At 32.7% G+C, this 27,500-nt stretch overlaps 1 protein-coding gene and 1 long non-coding RNA gene across 25 annotated transcripts in view; one reads left to right on the top strand and one right to left on the bottom strand.

Annotated features, from left to right (window-relative positions):
• Positions 1 to 27,500, top strand: part of LOC124951187 (transcription factor 12) — a 141,364-nt gene that overhangs the window by 101,794 nt on the left and 12,070 nt on the right. For 21 of the 24 annotated variants that reach the window (XR_007101542.1, XR_007101541.1, XM_047499091.1 and 18 more), the window contains 3 exons: positions 22,913 to 22,997; positions 24,988 to 25,124; positions 26,831 to 27,124. Coding sequence is in view for 22 of the 24 variants with exons in the window: in XM_047499091.1 (XP_047355047.1) it covers positions 22,913 to 22,997; positions 24,988 to 25,124; positions 26,831 to 27,124 (516 nt within the window). In the remaining 2 variants the exon portion in view is untranslated. Of the gene's footprint in view, positions 1 to 5,351; positions 5,516 to 7,842; positions 8,705 to 22,912; positions 22,998 to 24,987; positions 25,125 to 26,830; positions 27,125 to 27,500 lie in introns of those variants that run through there. The other 3 variants (XM_047499099.1, XM_047499097.1, XM_047499105.1) reach the window with 3 other exon arrangements.
• LOC124951191 lies at positions 23,800 to 24,715 on the bottom strand. The gene is made up of 3 exons (XR_007101545.1): positions 24,390 to 24,715; positions 24,234 to 24,317; positions 23,800 to 24,136 (listed from the first exon to the last, which is right to left on the bottom strand). It is a non-coding gene; the product is annotated as an uncharacterized LOC124951191 (long non-coding RNA).

The following is a 27,500-nucleotide window of genomic DNA, read 5'->3' as shown; positions in this document are numbered from 1 at the left end:
GAAGATACGAGGATAGTATCGATGTATGGATCAGAGGTAATAGAGAAACGAGGTTTCGTAAGTACACACACACACACACACACACACACACACACACACATATATATATATATATATATATATATATATATAAAACGTGAAACCCTGCTATTACAACAAGCACAGGTTTATCCAGTTCGCACGATATCGTTTCCACTTCTTTCTCTTTCTCTCTCATTTTCTTTTTCTTTTCTCTCTCTCTCTCTCTCTCTCTCTCTCTCTCTCTCTCTTTCTCTCTCATTTTCTTTTTCTTTTCTCTCTTTTTCTCTTTCTCTCTTTTCCTGCACGAACAACGTCCTAGTTGTTGTCATAATAAATTTTCGAAAAGGGTATCAACCTGTCGTCGATCTTATAAAGTGAATTATTATCACATTTTAGTAAAGAAATCAATTCGATACGAGTAGACCACGAGAAATTTTCTTTGTTACAACTTATCTCGTAAGAAGGATTCGATAGATTTTTACTATCGGTTTAAATATCATCTGGAATGACGTATAATAAATTATATATCAGTTGGCAATGCATTAGATACATGGTTTACTTACGTATGTACCTAAGTTATACCGAAATAGATGTATCAGTTAAATTCTTTTATTATCGCAACATTTCATATAAAATCGAACAGATTTTCCTGCCTCGTCCATTTCTTCTTTTAATTCCGTTACAACTTTTGAAATTAAGTCGTAAACGTTCGCGTTATTTTATTTATTCGTATAACCATCACGTTTACGACAGTAAAGAGGAATGCAATCTCTGTCGTACGATTTATATTTCCAACGAAATATAACACAATTCTTTTGAAAAGAATCAAAATTAATTGCTACGATTAACGTTGAAAAAGATAATGCCCGGGGAATGTGGAACAAACCTCGCGAAAATAATATCTCTCTTCCTTTTATTTATTTATTTTTTTCTTTCTTTCTTTCCTCTTTTCTTTTTTTCTCTTTATTTTATTTTTTTCTTTTTTTTCTTTTTGCACCCACGATTTATTAAATTTATAACGGATGAAAAAACGCGTTGTTTTCTACCGAGTTTAAATATATCGTGACATTAATGCACAACGAACTCGCATTCTAATCTTTATTCATATGTGTGTGTGTGTGTGTGTGCATGCATGCATGCATGCATACATGCATGCATACATATGTATTTGTGTATGTCGTTTCATACCTCTACCTATCTATCTCTAAAGTGGTAAAGAATTTTATCCCAGACGTAGCTTTTTTGGCCAGTACTTCTCGGAAAAAAGCGGAAACTCGTTAGTTTGGCTCCGGCGTAGCACAGTGATCCGTGGACTGTATTCGCGAATGCGATCTTTCCTACCTGTTGCATGCCGAGCAGGCCAGTTTTTCCACGGATTTACCAACGTCGAAAGGCGGTTTCCACTTTACTATAACAGCACTCCGTAGAGAGGATCTCGAACTTTTTTCACTCGCCATTTTCATACAAGGGGAAGAGACAAGCACGTTGACGAATTTAATATCCTAATTGTTCTAAACACATCGTTAAGTCGATTAAAACAATCATTATGTAATAATACATAACGATTGTTTTAATCGACTTAATTACATTAACATTATTTTATAAATGAACATAAATCTCTTTATAATTATTCAATAGACTGCAATTCCGTACAATTTAAAATGGTAATACAATAACATTAATAATAATAATGGTGATAATAATAATAATAATAATAATAATAATAATAATAATAATAATAATAATAATAATAATAGTAAAACATTTAAATATTTATAACTCAAATGTTCACCTACATAAATATTATTAATAAATATTATTTTATATATCCTTTTCTTTTATTTTTTTATTTATTAATTTATTTTTTTTTAATTTTGAATTCTTAAAGCGAAAAGAAATGACACACACACACACACACACACACTTTTTTCTTTTTCTTCTTTGTTCGAAACGAAATGCCATAAAGTTTTGTCATGTATCTCTCTCTCTCTCTCTCTCTCTCTCTCTCTCTCTCTCTCTCTCTCTCTCTCTCTCTCTCTCTCTCTCTCTCTCTTTCTTTCCTTCTCTCTCTTTCTCTCCCTCTTCGTTACAAAGAAATTCGTTGGAAGAGAATCAATTTCTTCTGCGGAACAAAGGAGAACGTTGGATACGACGGCGTCAGCAACGGTGGTGGTGGTGGCGGTAACGGCGGCGGCGGCGGCGGCAGTGGTGGTGGTGGTGGTGGTGGTGGTGATGGCGAATGGCGATGGCTGCAGCGGCATCGGCGTCGTCGTCGTCGTCGGAGGAGGCGGCGGCAGTGGCACGGGCGCCTTCTAATCCGTACAAAGCGGCTCGCGCGTCGCCACCAAGTCGAAGTTTACTTTTCGTGCTCAAACATAACTCCGTGGCTTTGAGATGTGGATGGAGAGGGGGATGCGGAGGGCCTAAAACACACATAATCCACCGTTTTCCGGCGTAACTCGTAACTCTCGTCTCTCGTATTTTCCACCGTTTCCCTCCTCTTCCCTCCCATCCTTACTGCTCCACCCCTTTCTTCCCCTCTCTCTTTCTCTTTCTCTCTCTTTCTTTCTTTCTTTCTTTCTTTCTTTTACACAAGCACGTATACATACTTGTCGAACTATTTCTGTATTTCTCTAGTAATTCAATGGAGGGAGAGTCTGCTCGACACTCAAGGATGCAATTTCGAGAAGCTACGAAGATCGATCGATCGAGATTCGATACATATAATTTTTTTTTCTTTTCTTTCTTTTCCTTTTTTCTTTTTCTTTTTCCTGTTTTTTTTTTCTTTCTTTTTTCTTTTTTTGGTCAGATAGAAAGAAGATTAGAAACTTAATCTCTCCCTCCCTCCCTCCCTCCCCCTCCCCCCCTCTCTTTCTCTCTCGCTCTCGCCGTCAATCAACGTTCCTTTTTTCTTTCGTATTTCTCGAGAAAAGTTTATTTTCAAAACGTAGATCAGTTTGTTGATTCAATTTATAAAATACAGTAGTTATATAATTTCTTTCTTTTCTTTTGTAACTATAGGCAATGTAAGGAAGTTTTTATTATTAAATCCTTTATACAATATTGTATACATACATACATACATACATACATACATACATACATACATACATACATACATATATATATATATATATATATATATATATATATATATAAAAGTAAAATATAATTATATATAAATACATGAAATATATTTTCATCAAAAATAATATAATGATAGTATCAAATAAAAGTAAGGATGATCGAAATGATAATTAACAAAAAAAAAAAAAAAAAAAAAAAAGCGAAGAAAAAAGGAAAAGAAAAGAATAGATGGGACAATTCACATTCGTTAGGAGTTTTTTCCTCCTGATTCATTAATTCTCTTTTTCGTATCGAAGATTTGTACTTATATATTGAGAGCAATGATGGTAGCGAGGTCGAGAGTAGCGTGGGGTGGAGAGGGCGCGAAGAAAGGAGGAAAGAAAAGAAGAAAAAAAAGAGAAAAGAAAAAAAAGAAGAAAAAAAAAAGAAAAGGACCATAGAGAGACGACAACTAAGTTTACCGAGGTATTTGACCTCGGTGTGAAAAGGGAATACCGGCCGATTAAAATATCGCAAACGATCCACGATTAATGGGTTCGCTTCGAAGGAGAGGGCAGAGATAGTCGTTGTAAACAACGTTTGCCGCTCCTCCCCACCCACCCCCTTCCCCTTTCCCCCGACCCCTTTGAATCAATATACGTCTACCATTCCGTGCAAGAGTTAGCGATGCCATATAACGTTCCTTTTCTAACTCGTGGTATTACTCATTTTCTCTTCGTATTGTGGGTCAAAGAATCCGATATCTCTCTCTCTCTCTTTCTCTCTCTCTCTTTCTTTCTCTCTCTCTGTCTATCCTTTTTTCTCCTGTTTCCTTTCGCCTGATAACCGGATAAGAAAGAGAGAGAGAAAGAAAGAGAGAGAGACAAGATAGCAAAGTGAAAAAATCTGAACCGACAGAACAATAATATATGGTACGTCTTTTACGATTTACGTTTTCTCGTCTATTGCACGAAGGACGAAGCGAACGATAGCGTTTTACACCTTCATTATCTTTACCCTTCGATAACATGCGATTCCCCTTAACACGCTTACCGAATATTACATCGGAATAATTCCTGTTATATCCGAACGACCGCATTAATTCTTAAGGCTTCACCGATAACGTAGAATTTATCGTTCTGTTATTTTATTGATTTATTTATTTATTTTTTGTTTATTTTTTATTTTTTTATTTTTGTATTAATCTTGCAGCACGTCTCGATTTTGTCGATTCACCATAGTTGTTCAATCGTGATTCTATTCAGTTTTAATACAAAGCTTTTCATACGAGTATTAATCTTTCATTTGTTTCTTTTTTTGCTTTTTTATTATTTTTTTTTTTTTTTTTTTTTTTTTTTTTTTGTTTTTTTGCTATCCTTGAGAAGATAATATTTTTATTTGTTATTTTATATGAATCGTCGAAATGTTCGATCAAGTTTGAGCTCGTTCAATAGTAATTTGTTTCGATTTTCTAAAAAAAACAATTAATTCGTATTTACGAATATATAGGGATTATTAATACTTAATCATTCTTTAAATTGGGAATGTAAAATACGTTAAATACCGCATCGTTTTTATGATAAACATTTTGTGATAATTAAATATTAAAAAAAAATAAATAAATAAATAAAACAGAAAGAAAAGAAAAAAAAATTTTTTAAATTCGAAAATTCCAATGAAATTCAAATAAAAATAACTCTCTTTATAATATCGTTTCGATCGTCTAAGAAAATGATTAATTTATAAAAGAAAATTTATTAAAAAAGATAATTCGTTGAATCACGTAATGTCCGATTCTTATATAAATCTTTAAACATTCTATTTTATGATATAAAAACTATGTACGTAAAGTATGACATATATACATACATAAATATATACATAAATACATAGATAAATACATACGTATCTAATATAAAATATTACAAGTATATAAGAGGAACTCACAGAAAAGCGAGAAAAGAAGGCACATAGAAATACATGTGTTTATAAATACATATACGTATATATATATATATATATATATACACACACATATATATTAGCAAATGAAGGACAGAAAGTGTTTTCCATGGCAAGCAGCGTGCTACACTCGCGAGTAATCTCATATATATGCTCTCGCACGATACTGAGCTTAGACTGTAAGAAAGCAAGCGCGCGCGCGTGTATGTATGTGTATGTAAAGAGAGGGAGAGAGAGAAGGAGGGTGGGAGAGGAAGAGAGAGAGAGAGAGAGAGAGAGAGAGAGAGAGAAAGAGAAAGAGAGAGAACATTCGCCTAGAATCGTGTATCTGGTGGGGAGTCATGCTGGACCTCAGCCTCTGTTCGTGCGGTGTGTAGTCTATGAGTCAAGTTAACAAAACCAGTCGTCTCTCTACTGGCTGCCTGAACTGGTTGCTCCTCTCGGCAGTTTGCCTTCTAATCCCCTGGTGATTGTTTCGTGTGGTTCTCTATGTAAATGTGTCTATTCTTTCCTACTACGTATGTGTATGTATGTGTCTACGTGTGTGTCTACGTGTGTGTCTACGTGTGTGTCTAACCGGGTATGCATGCATATGTACGTGTATGTTTTGTACTCGTGTGATCTCGTGTATGCTCTCGTATGTTAGTGAACGCGCGTGAGCAAAATTTCGATCGTAGATGCCTCGTTCGCCATTGGATTCTTTCGTTGAAGACTCTCTTCCGGGTTTCTTCGATCATCGTGCGAATCTCTAAGCGTTTCTAAAAGTGTCCTTAGCCAATGAGTACAATCGAACTGCGAGAATATATATATATATATATATATATATATATATATATATATCGTACGTTGGTTGAATGTAGGCGTCACAATAGAAACTTTTTGTTTTGGCTTGTTCTCTTATTGGTAGGGTCCTATTATTATTGCAATAGAGTGTAATCTTCTGTGTGTCTTCTATTTCTTAGTCCTCTGAGATTGGCGAGATTTTCAACCGTGAAAGTTTCTCTCCATCGTTGAACTCTATATGAATGTTAAATAATACAGTTTCGAATAGGTGACAATGTGTGAAGGTACATCTTCTTTTCTTTTTTCTTTTTTCGTTTTTTTTTTTTTCGTATATATATAAAGACAGATAATCAATTCATAGATTGTATCACTTTATTATTTGCATTCATAGTTTAGATAAAACATAACGAATTGGATTTTCATTTATTTTCAAATGATATTTTGTTTATTATATATATATATATATATATATATATATATATATATATAATTAATATAAATATTAATTCATTTAAATATTAATTATATATATGTATGTCTAATTAATATAAATGTTAATTGAAAACGATTTTTTCCGTTGTTTTTTTTTTTTCTTTTTTTTTTTTTTTTTTATCAAGATCGACAATTAATTCGTAGACTGTACTACGTTATCATTTATTTTTATTATTACATATATAATATTATATATTATATTATATATTATATATAATAATAATAATAATAATAATAATAATAATAATAAACAAATATCATTTGAAAATAAATGTGATTTCAATTCGTCAAGTTCTATTTAAATAATGAATGCAAATAATAACATGGCACAGTCTATGAATCAGTTGTCGATCTTGATAAAAAAAAAAACACAGAACGAAAATATATATATTTATAAAATATATTATATATATATATATAATTAATGTAAATGTTAATTGAAAATGATAGAGAAAATTTCGTAAATGTTTTATTTTAAAGAATGTAGACAAACGATTTTTTATGAATTCTGAAAAATGTCACCTTGAGAATGAATAAATATTCTCCGTCGACTTGGCTCGCGAATTTTTGGAAAGATCTCAAATTGATCGGTCGAGCGTGTACAATAAACGTCGAATAAACTCATGAGGTATGTTGCTTTTAAAGGGCCAAGCAACAATACTAGATTCGAACGGTGTCAAGGCAAGAAGCTCGACAAAGCAAACGTCGATCTGTCGATTGTCAAACACCATGCGTTAAATGGTTTGCGAGTCATTTTCGACTCTCGCTTTGAATTGAAGTGTTTACAATTTCATCATGTCGGGGTAAAAAGAAGAAAAAAATGAAAAGAAAAAGTATTGTAAAACGTAACATTTGCAAAAAAATATTCGCTAATATTTCCTTCCGTCTTTTGTTTTATTTTTTTTAATCATTTTATCGTATTTCGATGCTAATCGATAACGTTATCGTCTAATCGTCTGATAGCGTACAAATGAAATAATGAAAATATCGAAATATTATTTCATTGCGAATAATGAATCTTGAATTGAAATACAAATTATTACATATTAATATTTTATTATCCTATAACATTTATAGACATGTATAATATACATAAATATGATAATGTACGTACCATATAATGTCATTTATTTTTTTTAAATAAAAAGATTAGGTGCTATAAAAGAGATCATAGTGAATATATTGGTCATTAAATCAATATATTTCGTGTCTCAATCGATCTCTGAATTAATCGAGTTTCTTTAATGTAAAAAAAAAAAAAAAAAAGAAAAAAAGATAGAAAGAAAGAGAAAAAATAGACAGAAAGAAAAAAATCGTCGAGAAATAATGACTAGCTTGAACGAAATGATAGATCGTTGAATTTGCATAAATCAGAATCGTGGTATCTGTTAGACATTATCAGAATTCAATGCGAATGATCATGGGTACATTTTATTTTTTTTTTTTATTTTTTTTTTAATTTTTTTTTTATTTTTTTATTTTTTTTTTTTTTTTAAGATACCTAGCGTGGATCCGATTCTATAGATTCAGTGTTTAAACAGTGTGTCGAGGAAAACCGGTTGAGCAAACATGCCGTACGAGATTTTGCGTTGGACTCGAACGAATGGATAAAATAGTTTAACGGGAAAAAGTGAGATAGGTATAAGAGGAAAAAAAAAGAAGGAAAGGAGAGAAAAAAGAAAAAAAGAAGGAGAGAGAGAGAGAGAGAGAGAGAGAGAGAGACGAACGAACGAACGAACGAATAAATATGGATCGAAGTTTCAAGAACAACGTGGACTTTAAGATGAATCAGCAGAACTTTAAGTTGAGAGACTTTGGGATCGACGGTAAATTATCATCGTCCGTTCATTCGAAATTGATTCGGAGTAGTTTGGTAAGGACCGGTTCGTGTTATTCGCAAATTGGATCTGTACAAATACGAGGAACATTTTTTAGCAACGGTAATAGGGATAGTAATAATCTTTCGCAAAGTGGGACCAATGAACTTAGCCACTCTCTTCTCCCTTCGAACGTAAGAGGTATCGATACATCGATCGTTTGCAACGATCATCTTCGAACTTCCTCTTCTTCCTCATCGTCGTCGTCCTCACCGTCATCTTCGTCTTCATCTTTTTCGTCTTCGTCTTCGTCTTCTTCTACTTCTACTACTTCTTCTTCTTTTTGCTCATCATCCTCGACTCAAGCTCGAAAGATTGGCCAATCACCGAGTAACCTATTCGCCGATAGCTTTCAAACTTCCACTTCAACCAATAACAACAACAACAATAGCAACAACAATGGCGTCCCTTTGTCGGCAACGACTAGTTCGATGCATCAAGCAAACGTTTCTTCGATACCATCGCCGAATTATTGGAAGCAATATGGCGGTCAGGAGAGTGGGGTAAATATACGTTTAACATGATACATGCGAATCCGATTGTAATTGTGTTATTACGGACATGTACACACACATACATACACGCATTCATATATATATATACATATATATAAATTACAAGTTGAAGTAATTTGGTCGATCGATCATAAGTACGGTACACCATAGTTTGCTTACTATACGGCCAAGGACCAAGGAATTAGCTCGAGTTGACGTCCTCAACAAGGAGTAGAAGGACCATCGTTGGTACCTAACGTTCTATCGCATATCTACTATGTATTCGAGACGCGTTTCCCTATCCCAGGCTAATTAGTATGTGCCGTGGCATCGGATATTAGGTAGTGTTCACAGTTGCATACGAAAGGAGAAGAGGAACTGTTGGTTGATTGGTGGACATGGGTAGGATGCCGAGAAGGCTAAAGGGAAAGAAGGAGAGAAAGAGAGAAAGGTCGTCTGCATCCTCATAAAATATATTTTTATGGAATCCCAAGAACTACTTGTACCATTATGTATATATCTTTTTACATTTAATCTTAATCTTTTTTATCTTCTTATTTTTCTTTTTTCTTTTCTTTTATTTCGGAACCATACCCATTCATTCGAATAGATTTATTGATCACTCGATAATCTTCTCTTTTATTTCTTTTTTCCTTTTCTTCTTTTTTTCTTTTATTGTTATGTAAAGCACGAATTTATTAAAACGTTCGCGCGAAATTTGAGAGTAATTGGAAATTTCCGAAATAATTTGAAATGATCACGCATGTCCGTTCGATATACTATGTAATAATTCACTTTCCTCTCTCTCTCTCTCTCTCTCTCTCTCTCTTTCTCTCTCTCTCTCACTTTCTGTGTATTTCTTAATTAAAGAAAATTAATTGATCATCGAAGTCGTTAATACGCGCAGGTGTATTTCTTGGAGGAAAGAAATAAATAAGGAGTAATCTCGAAAGTAATGGCAATTTAGCGTGTGCCGACTCGAGGACAATTATATTAATTACTTCGCGGTATCGTTAAAGCGTCTTTAATTTTCTCGCACGCACCGTATACTTCTTACTCGGTCGTAATATCCGCTTTTTATATATGCTATTAATAAAATTCGTATCCTGATTGGCTCTTATTATATTTTTATTTTCTCTCTCTCTCTCCCTCTCTCTCTCTCTCTCTCTCTCTCTCTCTGTCCATTTATTTCACTATATCATCGTAGTTCTCTTACATCCTTCGAATGATGGTTTAGAAATTCTTCAATTTTTTCCCATCCAAGAAATGATCAATAAATCTTTGAGAAGATAATAAAAAATAAAAGGGATATGAAAAAAAGGAAAGAAAAAAAAAATAAATAAAGTAAATAACATTAAAGAAAGAATCGTTAGGATGCGGGTAAAAGAAAGTAATCAATAGGATGCCTATATGGGCAAACGCTTTGAAAATAGATTATAAAATGGTAGATAAGATGCAATAATGTAGTATTTACGATTACCATAATATCTTCTTAATTATTCTAAGAAGTCTATGAAATATTTCAAACATGATATATGTCGTTGTACGAGCGACATTCTCATTTAACATTTAATTCAATGTGAAAATGAGCTTAACATAGCAATCTACATAAATCGATAAAGCGTTCATAAAAACAAGCCATTAGAACCATGAAACTCGTCTTTGTTTAGTATTTCATCTTTGTCCGACTTTCATTTACGAGATGTTACAAAATTAAATGGCATAAATTCGATCTTTTGAAGTTATTTGTTATTGAAAAGTAATGAAACGGGTTAATCGTTTAACACCATTATATCCGGTAAAAACTTATGGGATAATTGTAAGATCGTCGGAGTATGACCTTGAACGAAAGAAGGGCCGTTAGACGCAACAAGGAGATTACGAGAGAAAGACGAGGACGCATCAGACAGATGTGACCTCCTTCTAGCAAATCTTTCGTTACATTCGAGTATTCTTCGCTTACGTTTTAATCCGTCTTCGAGCAATAACGTTTAAACGATACACTTGATACAATATTCGACACTATTAAATAGAATGATTTTTTTTTTTTTTTTTTTTTTTTTTTTTTTTTTTTTTTAAGACGTTCTTGGCAATTCATTTATTATTATTTTATTATTATTATTATTATTATTATTATTATTATTATTATTATTATTATTATTATTATTTTATTATTATTATTATTATTATTATTCGAATAGTAAGTAATTAAATTATTAATTACTTAAATAAATACTTTTATTATTATTATTATTATTATTATTATTATTATTATTATTATTTTTTTTTTTGTTTTATCGTTCATTTAATTAACTGAAATGATGTTAACGAAATATCTATTCTTTTGTTTTTCTTTTGTTTTTTTTTTTCATTCTCTATGTAAAAACTTATTTATATTCGATTTAACTCGTCTGCGTCGGAGTATATACAGATACGTTTAATTGTAACGTGCAAACAATTATAATTACAAAACGTTTTCTACGAATCGCTGGAATGAACTGAAAAAAGAGCAAGCTAGCTCTTGTCTAGCGAGTGAAAATCTCTTCGTCTTCCTGAAAACGAGAGAAAATGATCTTCCTGCGCCTAACCGACAATAGGGTCTGGTCGACCGACCGAGAGTGGCCACTTGCATTCTTCGCGTGTTAACCAAGGATATCGTATCGTGGCTGAGGTCGACTCTAAGGAGAAAAAAAAGAAGAAGAAAAGAGAAAGAAAAAGCAAACAACAAGTAGATAATCGCTGCACGGAGAGTAATTCAAGCGAATTTTCGAACAGTCGAACGATTAGCCATATTATTTACAAACTCGGAATTCTTCTTCGTATTAACTTTCACGATGTTACGACGAACAACATTAAAGTTGTATCTAATTTATGTTCGTAATTAATAATGATCACGTTTTTTCTTCTTATCTTTCTCTTTTTTGTTTATTTGCTTTTTTGTTTTATATATATATATATATATATGAATCACAGAAACATATAACACGAATACGTACTAACATATCTGTCTACGTATTTATCTTCGTTTTTAATATGTAAAAGATTTGTTTCAGTAATAACTAACAAGTGATCTAATAAATCAATAATGTAAAAAAAGAAAATTAAATTTCTCATTTATCTTACGTTACATTGGTATGGCTTATAATAATCATAAAAAAAATATATGATTCATGATAGTTTCATTATCATCATCAGTTCGTTTCTTTTATATCAAATAATGTATATAATTATATAATACATATATCATATTTATTTATATATTCAATTTATAAATGTACATCCATTATGGATATATATATGTGTGTGTGTGTGTGTGTGTGTGTGTTATAGATACATATACATATTTATATATCCATATACAATATATGTATAATGATATTTATTCTGTCTTTTTTCTTCTTCTTTTTTTGTTATATATATATATTTTCTATCTAACGTAATTCGAGGAGCATGAGTTCTGGTTTCAAGATACAACGGCATTATTCGTAAACATATCCAAAGACAATGACTAAACTTTATCGTTTATAATATCGCGTTCGGTGAGTCATCGGATTGGATACTACTCTCCTCGGTGAATTACGATGGAATAAGAAAATCATCGTGTGTGTCGTTTAGTGTAGCGTAGTGTAGTATCGTGTCGTGTCGTGTTGTGTCATTTGGGGTTGGAGGGAAGCAGGGAAGGAGGGTTGGTACAAACAATGGTGAAAACGTGATAACCTAAGAGAGAAAAGAAACGAGAAAGAATTCGTGAAATCGAAATAGAGAAGAAGCGGAGCTGTCGGACGTTAAACGCGTTGAGTTTTCTAAAGTAGTAGAGAAGAGTTCTACAAAACGAGATTCGAGAAAACGAGACTACTATACATACGTGTCTATTTCTTTTTCTTTCTCTTTCTCTTGTGAATGAAGTCGATAAGCGATCGTACGGTATTCCATGCACGCACCCCGAACGAACGAAAGTTTCTTCGGCAGCCAAGAGAATCGACGACTACAACGACGACGACGACGACGACAACGGCGACGACGACGACGACGACGACGACGACGACGACGACGACGACGACGACGACGACGACGACGACGACGACGACGACGACGACGACGACGACGACGTCGACGACGACAACGACGACGACGACGACGACGACGACGACGACGACGGCAGAACGGAACTTCGTGGGCCCCTTGTAATTCCGCGCAAACGTCGTCTTTTATGCAGACTTAAATCACATTCTCCAAGCATGAGTCGTAGCCTCTCAGTGCGAAAGAAACTCACGTTCGAATAAGAGATATATTCTAGCTTGTGATTCGCGAACGAAAAACATTCTTTCTCTTTCTTTCTCTTTCTTTCTCTTTCTTTCTCTTTCTTTCTCTTTCTGTCCCTCTATCTCTTTTTTCTCTATTCAATCGCGACAACACAGAGAGGAATCGTAGATTTGATCCTTTTGCGGGAGGCTGACTTAACATGGTCTCGAGTCGCATTCCCTTCGAATGATTCGAACTCGCCAAGAAGAAAAAAGATAGTTTACTCTCTCGATAGAATTCTCTCGCGCACAAGAGAGTCCGATTATCTTACGGCCGTTAACGGCGTACGCGTAATTTGTTATTTGATCCCGAATATTAGCCAGTGAGCCAGTGGTAGATAAGATATAAAAGAAACAACAAAGGGGACAGTTAATTATTTTCAATAATAGTTAATTATTTGCAATAATAAAAAAAGAAGATGATTAATGCGAATGCATTCGCGGGGTTTCATTATTTGTTATTATCGAATTATTTAAAATAATCATTGCTGCACGATCAAAGGAAATAAGCTTTTCCATTGTTAATGGAACCATTTAAATTAATTAATTAAAATTTCTTCATTTCTGAATAAAATGGTGTTAGTCCGATCGGAAATAAACGTTAATAAATGTGAACGTATTTTAAATTATCGTATATGAGTGTAATGGTAACTTGTTAAAAAAGTTCACGTAGCTCGTATCAGCCCGCTAATTGTTGATTATGCAGCCGTTTGTCTTGGCTCTCGCTATATACGCGTTGCCGTACGCCTAATAAATAATGTAGACGTCGTGGATCTGGTCTTTTCACGTGTCGTGACCGAGGTACCCATTCAGAATTACATATGCACACCTGCGCCGTAGGTTATAACGTTGTAACCGACGACGACGACGACGACGACGACGACGGCGACGACGACGACGACGACGACGACGACGACGACGACGACGATGATAATGACTACTGCTACTACTACTACTGCTGCTAGAGTACTACTCTACTACTACTACCACTACTACTGCTAAAGTACTATTTTACTACTACTTCTACTAGAGTACTATTCTACTACTACTGGTAGAGTACTATTCTACTTCTACTTTTGCTAGAGTACTATTCTATTATTATTGGTAGAGTACTACTCTACTACTACTGCTGCTAGAATACTACTACTACTACTACTACTATTACTACTACTACTACTACACTACTACTACTACTACTACTACTACTACTACTACTACTACTACTACTACTACTACTACTACTACTACTATTACTACTACTATTATTATTATTGACACTGCTAGTATTATTACGTTGACGTCGACGACGTTGAGAAGAAGAAAGAGATAGAAGATATCGAAAGAGCTTCGCGTATCATATCGTCAAGAACGAACGCGATCATCCATGTAAATGGCCTTAAGCTTCTTACCTTCGAGTTTCCCCGACTGAATTAGACCGATAATTAATAATTAGTGGACACGTCGATAACGTTTCTCAGCCATTATTTCTCTTCTATAATTTTCGATGATCGATTTTCATACTCTGGAAATTATATTTCGATTTTCCTTCTTGATATCATTATAAAAAATCAAAAAATATAATAATAATAATAATTATTTTTAATATATTCTTTTTTCGAAATTACAAACTTAAGTTTATCTTCTTTATATTGTAAAAGAAATGTCGAAATTCTAAGATCTTTTTTTGTAATTACAGAATGTCAATTAAAAAAAAAGGAAGAAAGAGAAGAAAAAAGAAATTGGATTAGCTTTCTTGTTAATTGTTGAAGATTAACGGGAATGCACCTCGTCGAAGTAATTTTAGCTCGTCATGATTATTATTAAATCACATTGCCGTTATCTGTTACCGCGTTGCACCTTCTCTTCTGAATACACGGACTCCATTTTTAAACTCGACACGAAATCAGCATAACATCCGATCGAATGTCGGATGAAATATCGTCCATCGTCAAAAAATCAAATATTAGCATGCACCCGTTTCTCTTGCTTTCTTTTGTAACTCCTAGTTAGTCTCTTTGTAATTTGATAACGATGAACAAGCAAAAGTTTTATCGTGATAATTATTTCATATTCTTATGAGAGAATGGTTCGTTTAATCGAGCCGAACGTAATGGAGATTAACCGAGGAAGAAAAGATATAAAATAAGAAAGGAACAAAGAAAGATTTATATTCAATCACGGATTTAAATATATATATATATATATATATATATATATATATATATATATATAAAATCTTTCGTAGATGTACATACATATATGTATGTATGTACATTATGTAGATAAGTTTAAAAGATTTATGTGAAATAAATGATAAGTGAAATAAATTAATGCGATTTTATATAGATTTCATACGAAAATTACGATAACGGGAGGAGAAATTCTTCGATAACGATCTTGATCACGAGTTTGGATTGCATATTATGTAAATAAAACGTACGACCGGTTGTATTTGAAATACACACATACACATACATACGCAATACGGTTAACTCATTACAATATTTTCCGATAATGATACACTGAAATGTATGTAATTATCTATAGTTAAGTTCAGATAGAATACGATACGATACGATAGCGATCGGTAAGAATAAGTATGTATAACAAACGACTTGGTTATTTTGAATTTATAGACGTGGTGTCGTTAAACGGGTAGTTTAAAAGTTTATATAACCTTCGTGAACGTTTGAAAGAAAAAGAAAAAAGAGAGCTCGCGGTGTTGTGTCCCTTTGCGTTCGTTGAAAATGGTACAACCGGAAGTCGTCCTACTCGAAACATGTCTATTCCATCTACGGGCGTTTCCTTTATGGTCGTGTCCGTCCTTCCACCATGGGAACACGTCAAGCCCTCATATGTTGCTACACCCGTGGAAAAGAAGAAACATAAATTCCCAAAAATAAAAGAAGAGAAGAAAGAGAGAAATTACCATACCGCAAAGAAACGTTTTATCGTTCGAAGGGTTTTCGAAAGAAAGAGAGAGAAAAACTTTGACGTTCCCACGTCTTTTCGTAATCTTCGTTCGGCCTCTTCGAGAACTGTCGGCCCTTTCTCTCTTTTCTTCGTTCTATTTTTCTTATCGGTCGACACGGTTAATTGCTTTCGTCTTTTTTGTTTTGGTTTGGTTTTCCTTTTCGTTTCTTTTTTTTTTTTTCTTTTTTTTTTTCTTTTTTTTTTTCTCACCAGCGTTAAAAAATCGATCGTCGTCCTTTCGTAATAATAATTTATATCAGATGAACGAACGATCGCTTGTCTGTAATCTGAGACGACAACGAAAAGTGTGGTGTTCGTAAAAAAGAGAAAAGGAAAGAAAAAAAAAGAGGAGAATAGAATTCTTTTAATATTATCGATGATGTGTCAAAAATAACAAGATGGCTGTCGTATCGGATATATAACATTCGTTCATTCGTTCTTTATTACTTATCGACGAACCGATCCTGTAATCCTCTTATCCACTCAGACACTATACAAAATGTCTTTTTAATATCTGTTAACTCCTAAATTCTCGAACTATATTCTTCTTAATCGTGAAGCTCTATCAATGTTTCTACACGATGAGACCATCATTTCGCTAATGTCAAATTGAGCAATCTCGCGTTTAAAACTGAAGAAGAGATGTTAAAGTCGAGTTTGGTGTAACGGAGTCGGACTATTCGAAAATTATCGGCCCGTCATCCACGAGGCACGGCGGACTATTAAACGTAAAGACCGTTGCGTTCTCTCTTCTCGCGAAATGAGCTTCCATTAAACTGTTATTTTAAAGATGAGAAGAAGAGAGAAAATAAAAGAAAGAGAAAAAAAGTAAAGGAATGAAAAAAAAAAAAATAATAAACGGAGATAAGAGAAGCACAAAAAAAAAAACGAAAAAAGAAGCATACGAATGAAAATGAAATAAGATGCTGTTTTCAACGAAAAATGAAATTTATTTGCGATAAGCTGAAGAACGGTAATGTCCTACTGGTATGTGCATATATGTGTGTAAGAGTAATTTACTTTAGGAAGGATGGATCCTTCGAACATCGATCTTATCTGGATAAGATCAATTAGAGATAAACGATGATTTTCGATGAAATTACAGAAAATAATTTTTCCATGTAATTCTTCACATAAGCGATCGAATTTAAAAAAAAAAAAAAAAAAAAAAAATAAATAAAAAGAAACGAAAAGAAAATATATGTTTCACAGAAAGAAAAAAGAAATATCAAATTAAATGTAGTATATAAATAAATGAATAAATAAATAAATATTTATAAATAATAAACAATAAACAATAAATCAATAATTATTCTATTTTATAAATAATAAAATGTTATAAAATAATTTAAAAAGTAATAAAAATTATATTAATTTATTTAATTATACATTTAATTAATGATTAAATTAAATTATTTATATATATATATATATATATATACACAAGATTACAAAAGAATAAGTAAGAAAACATATATTATTAAATAAAATAAGAAGAAAAAGAGAAGGAGAAAAAACACCTGGTTTATCGAGCGATATCGTAGCGTCAGGTAAAAGTTTCGATGTAGTAATTAATAGAGAGATAATGGTCTATCTATTATCCCTCCGATAGTGACCCCTCGTTTCTGCGTGTTCCCTCTTCCTTCTCTTTCCGCGATCTCTCCTCGTCGACCCCTTAAACTCATTTCCGCCCACGTGTAGCATCAATAACGGCTCGGTAGAAGAAGAGATGATGAAGAGAAGAGAAGAGAAGAGAAGAAAAGAGAGAAGAAGAGAGAAGGATGTTTTACGAAAGACGTTAATCGATTATTATGTACCTGAAATTTAATTTCTTTTTTGTTTTACGGTTATTACCACTTTATACGCGTTACATTAAGAATTTTTTATTATCCTTGTATCGGTTCTCTCCTGTTATCCCTGTTGGGCCACTCATGGCAAGCATGCTCTACTTTTTAATCATCCTATATACATTTTATTATTATTGTATTTTCGGCTCCTTCCGTTATACTTTTAATCGTGCATCTTTGCGAACGTCATCTTGCAGAGAGTTTTAATGTTCAAGAGAGAGGAGAGGGGAAGGCAAATTACCTCGATGATTTTTAATATACTTTTTCTTGTTATATAACTTGATTCAAGCATACGCTACTTTGATACTTGATCGTTTCTCGATTTATTCGTTGTTTATCCATGGGAGGGGAGGGTGGCGAGAAAGATCATTGGCCCTGTTGTATACAGAGCACGAATTTAGGACGTCCAAAAGTCGATTTTACTTTTACCATCATCTCTATTAAATTTACCGCGACTCAAATAGGCACGTTTACGACTCGAATGAAATGCGCGCCCGCGCGCGTGCAAGAGCATAGAAAGAGAAAGAGAAAGAGAGAGAGAAAGAGAGAGAGAGAGAGAGAGAGAGTACTGTGGTATAAAATTTAAAACGTCGTATGGCGTATATAAAAAGGAGAAATGTTTTTTCGAAGAAAAGTCCAACGTTTAAATGATATCCGTTCGTTCTTAAAATATTTGTACAAATTAATTAAATCGAATGATCCATGATAGAAAATATAAATTGGTCAAGTGACTGATTTTTCAAATATGTTCTCTCTTCGCTTTATAGAAAAACAAAAAGGAAAAAGAAAGAAAAGAAAAAATAAAAAGAAAAAAGAATATGGTGGATGACTGACTAACCCCTTATGTGCCATTTCGAATCTTCGAAAGCTAATTTCCCTGACGGAGACGTTTCCCTTTGGAGACCCTTCCTCCCATTGTTGGAATCACGTAAGGCGAGGGAAAAGGAGAACTAAATCAATGTAGGACATTTATATTGGCTGGAAATCGCTGACTCCTCTGATCTCATGGCCGACCGTGGACACCACAGGGACATATTAAGATTTCTGATCCGTCCTGTCGGTCGACGGACATTTTTATTATTACGCCTGCCCCATCTCTTCTTTTCTTCGTTCTTCATTCTACGTTGTTCTTCGGTTTTCTCTTTCACTCTTATATACTACTTTCCTCCCATAGACAGACCATCTCTACCGTACAAGGAAATAAAAGTTGAATTATTGTCTATGCAGAATGTCGTCCTTCCGAAAGTTGTGACCGTTATGTGGTTTTTGGTGAATAATTTACTGGCCATTTCACGAGGATATAACTAAACTTGTCTTTCGTACTTAATCTCTTGTCGAACAAACAATGATCGTTCTATGTTATTTATTTATTATTTTTTTTTACTTGTTTATTTATTTTTTTCTTTTTCGTAAAAAAAAGATCGTGAAAATTGAAAAAAGAAAATACGAATACTGTAATTACAAAATGCTAAACAATAGTTCATTCTTTCCATTTGAATTAATTTAGTACTATTACTATGTATATTATATATATATATTTTTTTTTATTTTAAATTTTATATATAATATAATATATATTATTATTATTATTATTATTATATTATATTATATTATATATATTATATATATAGGATATATAGAATATAGTGTCCCATAGAAAAGTGTTCATCAAAATTATTATGAACTTTAATAATTTTTTCGGAAATATGCTGGGAAAGATCAATTTTCGTTATTTTCGAGAGGGACAGGTCTTATAAATTTTAAATACAATTATAAAAGGCATATGTATATATATATATATAGTAGCATATATATACGCTATTATACGATATATGCTATTATACACACACATATGTATATATATATGTGTGTGTATATATATATCATATATAAAGTATTTATCATATAAGATCTTTTTTGTCTTTTTCTAATTCTATTCCTCAGCAAGTTGCCCTTATGTATTAGAACGAAGATCTCTATGCGTTCACATGTCACGTGTCGATGTATTGTAACGCAATTGGTCGATGCTCTCTCCCCACTTCGATCGTGACCAATAGGTGAATAGCGACCACGCTCGTCACTTATACGGCGGCAGTTAGTTGTCTGCCGTCTCTCGATTTTGTTGGTGCTTCTCGTGTTTGTGCTTTATGTTCTTATTTATCCGTCTTTTCTCAAAATACAAAATTCTTAATCGTGTTCATTGAACTAATCAATCGATACATATATAAATACATAGATATATACATGTATATACATACATACATACATACATACATACATATATATATATACATATATATATATATATACACATTCCAACAAGAAATGTTCTGAGAAGAAGTTCGAAGAGAAGTTCGGAATTTTCCAAAGTTTTCACTTACACGTCGTTCTTCACGAAGAACTTTTTACGCGATTCTTTTCTCGTATCCTTTACGGAAAGCTGTTAAATCTCATTTCGATGACTGTAGGAAGTTCGTTTTACGAAGATGAGTCGTCGAAGAAACTTTAATTCTTCTTTCTCCTTTTATTGGTCACTTGATATAACTATAAAGTACTTTAACCTTTTTCGAATTGTACCAAAATGACGTAGTAAATATCGAACGAATAGTATTGAAGATAGAAGAAATATCTTATTGATTTTAAAGCTTTTGCTTCTATCGTTTAATATAACATTTCATCGACATAAAAAAATTTTCAATTTGGGGACAAAAAATGCAAATGCAATTTTGTGAAGTTTGTGAACTTGAATGATAATTTATTGATATAGAACTATTTAAACGTGCATTTAAAGAAAGACAAATTTTTCTTGGCCAATTGGCCTTTTGCGAAATCTGCGATGGTAAGAAAAAAAGCAGCATGTTGCTTTTTGAGGTTATGTCGGCCATGTTCGCGCCAATCGAGCGTGCATCCACGCGTTTGAACAAGTTTCCTCATCATTCTTATTTATTTAGTTTCTATTGTTACTTCTCAAATGATGCATTTTATTCTTTTGTTATTTATTTATTTATTTTTTTTTCTAAATCATGTTTGCACTCTAACTCTTTCTTTAACGAATTATTACTAATTATTGATTCTCTAATTTTAACTTTTTGGACTTACATTATTAATCAATTGATCTGATAATCTATTATCACTGTGTACTGGATATTTTGATCTGCTAATAAATTCAGTTAATATATCTTCATTAGTTTTAATTTTATTTAGTCTATCTAGTAGTATTAATTCTATTAATTCTTTATATTCCTAATTATCTCTTTATTGCTCTAAAGCGATATCATCAAACAACTGTTTATATTTAATAATATCGATTCAAGATCCAGAATCTTAGATTTATTCTTTTACGTGAAGAACTTAATTGTTTTTCAAGTATTTCTTGGGTTTTCATCGTATAATCTCGTGTTTTCATGTATTATCTTATATAATGTTTCAATACTTATTTTATAGAATCTGTTTCAGTTTTTATCTATAATATGGTATTTTTATTTCTAGATAATCAACATGTTCTTATCTATTTTAAACACAGCATCTTATTTATTTTCATATGATTTTACCATCCATGCGTTATGCAATTATTATTTATTGCACTTGAGTTTAATAAATAAGGCTTTGTCGCCTTCTAGTCTTTTCTTACATTTAAGTAAAACTTCTGTCTTTTCTTTCAGTTTTTTCCTGCGTTTTTTGATTTTAGACTTTCAAATCGCTGATCTCAAAAGCATAATGATTATTCTTTCCTTTAAATTTTCTGACTGAAACAGATGGCTTATTTATTTCCTTAGTTTCTGAGCTAATAGAGTAGTCACTCTCTTTCAGTGATTTTACTCGCAATTACATTACTCCATTTTCTTACGTATAAATTTAATTCCTGAATTAGAGTTTTTATTAGTTTTTTTCTCTCTCTTTCTGTATTTTTTTTGTTTTGTTTTGTTTGGATAATCTAACACTAAGTTTTCCATGGTATCTTCAGTAATTACCATATCTTTTCAATTTGTTAATTAGCTTTATGTGCTTCACTATTACAAATTACATATCAACATACAAAGATTTTATTTCCATTAGAAATTTTTGTTTGTTTGGATACTCTATTGAACATTCAACAAATAGCGTCGCAAACATATGGTGTTACGAACGATACTAACTCGTTTAGGACGGTTTCAACATGTATGTGTACCCCATGGAATACGCCGGACAGATTATGGTAATAAATTGATAATTAAAAATAAAAAAAAAGTTCAATCACAATAATTATATCCCCTGTTTTTTTCCACGTGTCATGGTTACATATACATTATGTTATATAAAGAAAAAAAAATGAAAATTGTTCCGTTAAGAGTATATATTTTTTTTTTTCTTTCTTTTTTTTCCTTCTCTTACAACGCAATAAGATATATATATTGTAAATAATATATATTGTAAATATATATATATCTTATTGCGTTGTAAAAGAAGGAAAAAAAGATAAGATAAATATATTGTAAATTAATAGTAATAATAAAAATAATAATAATAATAATAATAATAATAATAATAATAATAATAATAAAATAAAAAAACGAAATTTAATTCGAGAAAGGATCTATATATCTCGTAGGATTTCGTTTCTTTAACGATGTTAAATCTAATCGATGGATGCGAAATAACGATTTTATTCTTTTACGATTGCGCAATCGCTCGCATACTTATAACGAGTTTACGTTAAATCGAATCTCGGTTGATTTCTTCTTACACACGTTCCTGTTTATATCGTTGAATTAATCTCTATTCTTGCCAGAAGCCGCCGTGTCGCAATAGCCGGATTGTGCTCCTCCTAAGATGGATGAGCGCCGGTATATAAAAGCGTTGTGTTGTAACCGAAAGCACGATCGACGTTTCCTTAGTTCTACCCTATCCACGATGGATCGTCGTCGAAGCTTTTATCATTAGGTTTACGTATAAGCGTAAACAATTAATTTATTTACAGATAATTACTTCTCTCTCTCTCTCTCTCTATCTCTGTGTTCTTTTTTTTTTGTTCCCTTCACTTATTCTCCCCCTTAAAAAAAGAAAGAAAGCAGAATACTAAAAATCACTTTCAATTAATTTTTTTTTTTTTTTTACAGTATGGCTCGGACGAATTCGGACAAGACTCGCCGAGATATACATCGCCTAAAGCTGCGGCCCTTTATGCAGATCCATATTATATCGGTGAGTTGAAAATGATTTTCTTTGTTCTTTTTTTTCTTTGCTTTCTTTTTATTATTCTTTTATTTTTCTTTATTATTATTATTATTTCTTTTTCTGTTTTATCTTTTTATTTTTATTTTTTTTTTCTTCATTGTTGCAAGCATTTTATACGTGACTTTGTAACCATATTGTTAAGCATACGTATGCTCGCTACGTACATATGTGCGTCTAGATATCTTCTTCTCTATATATTAGTTCGAAATCGCATAACGATTCTAATAGACGATAAAGCGACTTTACGAGCAACGGTAATATTCGGCTGTTTAACGTTCGATCGTAAAATTCGTCGCTCTGTCTGTCGCGCGCAAAAACAATAACAATCTTGTTATTCGCTCGTATCCGACGTTCCAACGTCGAAGTTCTCTTGCCGCGAAGATTTACAAATATCTGTGTTCTGATTAAAAAATAAAAGGAAAAAGGAACAAAGAAGAAAAAAAAAAGTAGGAGAAAATGTACACGTATACACGTATAATACATAATAAAAAAAAAACTTGTACATATATGTATAACACGTTGTATGTATCTCATTTTTTCGTGTGATATCAGAATGATTTAATCGATAAGTGATAACATGATACGGTATTAAAGAAAAATATATTAGTTTATTAAGCTTAATCTTTTACAGTGACATATATACGTTTGATTCATCAATCTACTTGGTGAGAGATTGACGATATATTTAATTTATTTTTTTTTATATAAAAAAAAAAAAAAAAAAAAAAAAAAAAAAAAAAAAAAAGACAACAATGAAATATTTTCCTTTTTTTTTTTTTCGTTTAAATGATAGTAAAATTTTCGTGTAAAATTTTCATTGAAATTTAATTTATTCGATGGACAATATTTGTAATGTTTAACGAGAAAAAAAAAAGGAATATATCGTATGAAGAATAGACAGATAATAAATGGAAGATATTTTTTTTTTTATTCGGAGACATCCGGTAGAAAAGCTTTTCCAACGGCTTATATAAATTGAAGTTACGAGATGACACGAGAGGCGAAAAGTTTTATCAAGCATCGAATGCCGCCATTATAAGAGTTCGTAGAAACAGTCAGAATAGTTTGGCTTAGTTTCATTTCTTTCGTTGTGAGATCCTCAGAAACTACAAAAAGGAATTATATCAAGGAAAAGTATCAAGAGTAACGTTTCGCGGACAGCTTATTGCTGTTGTTTTCAACTGAAATAATAGTCTTGCCTACCACCAGCAGTGAACAATTTTCTTTGACATTAGGTGTCAGGATGAAAGACAACATTGAGTTCTTTGGTTGTCGCAATAAGGTTTTCTGAAAAAAATGTACCGAATAATCAAGAAACATATCTTTTAACATAATTTCGTCGGCCATTAATGTACATACATGCCATCATTCCTTTGCGTGTGCGACGCATTCCTTTGGTCATCGAACAGGCCATGTTATTTGTTGTTGACATGTTTTCAAATATCATCCTTATTGAAAATCTCCCTCTCCACTTCTCCTCATTCTCTTCCTTCTCCTCCCTATCGATCAGTTGTAACATGATTCTTAGGATTCACATGAATCGGATAATTTAATCGTAACCACTTCAATAAAATATCTAAAGCTTTTTTTTGTTTATAATTTGGATTGTTAGTTTGTTATATATATATATATAACATGGAGAAAAAATTAAGAATGAAATTATTATTCTTAATTATGATTTTATGAAAAATCATCAGTTTATATATCAAAAATTATATGGATCGGGGGAAAAAAAAAGAAAAAAAAGAATACAGTTATACTAATACAGTTATAATAATAAAATCGACGATATTTTAACTTAGTTGTTTTCTAATTTTAATGACTATGTAACCTTTGAGCTATATCGTCAATCACTTCTCGCTAAGAATCGAAAATCATGCGTATTTTTAGATGTTAAGAGAAAAGATATGATCGATGAAATATATATATGTGTGCATTCTTTTTCTCCCATTTATAGATGGGAATGCAGCGGGTACGGGTCCAGGTGACCCATGGACGGGAGGTGGCGGCGGAGTTCAGCCCCCCTACAGTGGATACGCTCCCCCTCACCTAGCTCAACCGGCCTACCCCATGCACCTACCCCATGATCCCATGGTAAGTAGTTTTCTTGCGTTTTTACTTCTGGATATTTCTTTTTTTCTTTTTTCTTTTTTTTTTCCCCTCTTCTTCCTTACTCCAGAAAGTTCGAAAATGAACGAACGAATGAACGATCGATCGATCATCAATCATGACATATTCTTTTTTTCTACGAACATTTTTTGTCGAACTTTTTAACGAATCACGCGAGGAGAGTGTTTAACTTGAAAAAAAAAAAAAAAAAGAAAAAAAAGAGAAAAGAAAAAAAATTTTCACGTCGAGATGATACATCCAACGACCAGCGACATATTGTGGCTTTCCTGAACCATAAAAAGTTAAACGATAGAAAGAAAATAGTTGTGCTAAATCGAAATAAAAGAGAAGGAAGGCGAGGTATATGAGGAAGAGAAAAAGAAGAAGGAGAAGGAGACTTTTGCTTCATCTTCTTCCTCTTCTTCGAAAGATGACCTTCGAATTGATTCGTCGACTCCCGGCATTAGCGTAAATCAAATCGAGGAGTGTAGGCATCGAGTACCGGTTGAGAGGCACTGTTGACAGTGCTCCATGTACGCGGAGTAACGTCAAATGAGTCATTGGGTGCTATATATAGATTCGCCCTCCCGCTACTTCGTGTTTCTAGTCAAGTGCAGCCTTCGTTTGATTTACGTTGTCCATGGTTACCACGAAATTCTGCTCTTCGTGGCATCCTGGATTCCCTACCATCTATCTATCCATCCATCCATCCATCCATCCATCCATCCATCCATCCATCCATCTATCCATCCTTCCATCCTCTCCCTTTCCTTTACCATCTTTCCGCTCAGCCCAACCTCCCCCACACTTTCCTCCCTTCCTTGCACCTTCAATTGTCCATCCTTCCATCTGTTATCTTCTATTTCCTTCGATATATTTTGCTTTTTCTTTTCTTTTCTTTTTTTTTTTTTTAATTCTTTTTACAAAACAACGTCATTAAAATCATTTGAAAGATTTGTGAAGTTTTGGCCTTGAAAATGTCTTTTCTTGTTCCGATCTTTCTTCGATACTTCGACGATAAATCATATTTTTAAAAAACATCGTTAGCATCTTCTAACGCATTCGTTCGTTCCTTGATTCTCGTGCTTTTATTATCGTAATCAAAAATTTTCATGAATCTTCAATAAAAAGAAAAAAAAAAAAAGGAAAGAAAAAAAGATGGAAAAGAAAAAATAAAGAGAAAACACCACACTATATAGTCGCGTAACATCGTCGTGACTCGATCCACAATTCGAACTTTTCGTAGGCGTTCGGGCTCTTAATTTGTTGATAAATACGTGCCTCTCTACGCCCTCGGTGGTGCTTAAAATTAGACGTTTTACGAGCAATTTCAGTAGGTGCAAGAGAGCGCTATCCCGCTAGGCGTATCCGATATCAAAGCTAATGTTTAGAGATTAAAGCGAGGTAATATAAGAGTAAAAAGAGTCCTTTGAAAAATAATGATTTCTTTCTTTTTTGCTTTCTTCTTTTTTTTTTTTTTTTTTTTTTTTTTGTTCGCTAAAAAAATGAGAAGCGATCATACGTATGAAGATTCGTAATAATAAAGTAAAGATCAAATCGGTCTTACGTTTTTTATTTTTATTTTCATTCCTTTTTCTCTCTTTTTTCTTTCTTTTCTTTTTTTTTTCTTTTTTTTCTTTTTTTTTTCTTTTTTTTCTTATTTGTTCTAATAACGTCAGTCATGTTTTCAGGCATACTCGGCGATGTCACCGAACGGTGAACCAGCGGCGCCAATTCTTGGCTCAGCTGTAACCAGCGCGGCTTCGCTTCCGCCGATGTCGACATTCCGAGGTAGCGCCGCTGTTGCGGTAGCAGCGGCGAATAGTGGCACTGGAGCACCTTCTCCGGCCTCTTTGCAATATAGTCATAGTCCTGGTGCACCGACCACTGCTCCATCGGCGCCAAACGCCGCACCCGCAAACAATCAACAACCACCAACGGGGGACACCCTCGGCAAGACCCTTGCATCTGTAGTGAGCACACGAGTACGTTATTTTTATTTCTTTCATTGTTATTAATTATATTTAATTTGTAATCATTTGATATTATTCAAATATAAATGATATAAAAAAATTTGTGTGTATGCGCGCGCGCGCGCGCGCGTGTGTGTGTGTATGCGTGTGTACATATCTACATATATGTGTATATATAAAGTATTATGAAATATTGTAGATGTTCTCTCATGTTATTTCGTGATAAACATTGCTTAAGATCGTAAAGATTGTTAAATGGATTGTTAAATAGATCTAGTAATTTAATTTGTAGTCATTTGTCAAATATAAATCATGGAAAGAATATATATACATATGTGTAAAGTATTATAAAATATTAAGTTGACATTTTCTCACATTATTCTATGAT

Source organism: Vespa velutina, chromosome 8, assembly GCF_912470025.1.
Source record: "Vespa velutina chromosome 8, iVesVel2.1, whole genome shotgun sequence".
Classification (NCBI taxonomy): domain Eukaryota; kingdom Metazoa; phylum Arthropoda; class Insecta; order Hymenoptera; family Vespidae; genus Vespa; species Vespa velutina.
This window is presented reverse-complemented; position numbering and strand designations above follow the sequence as displayed.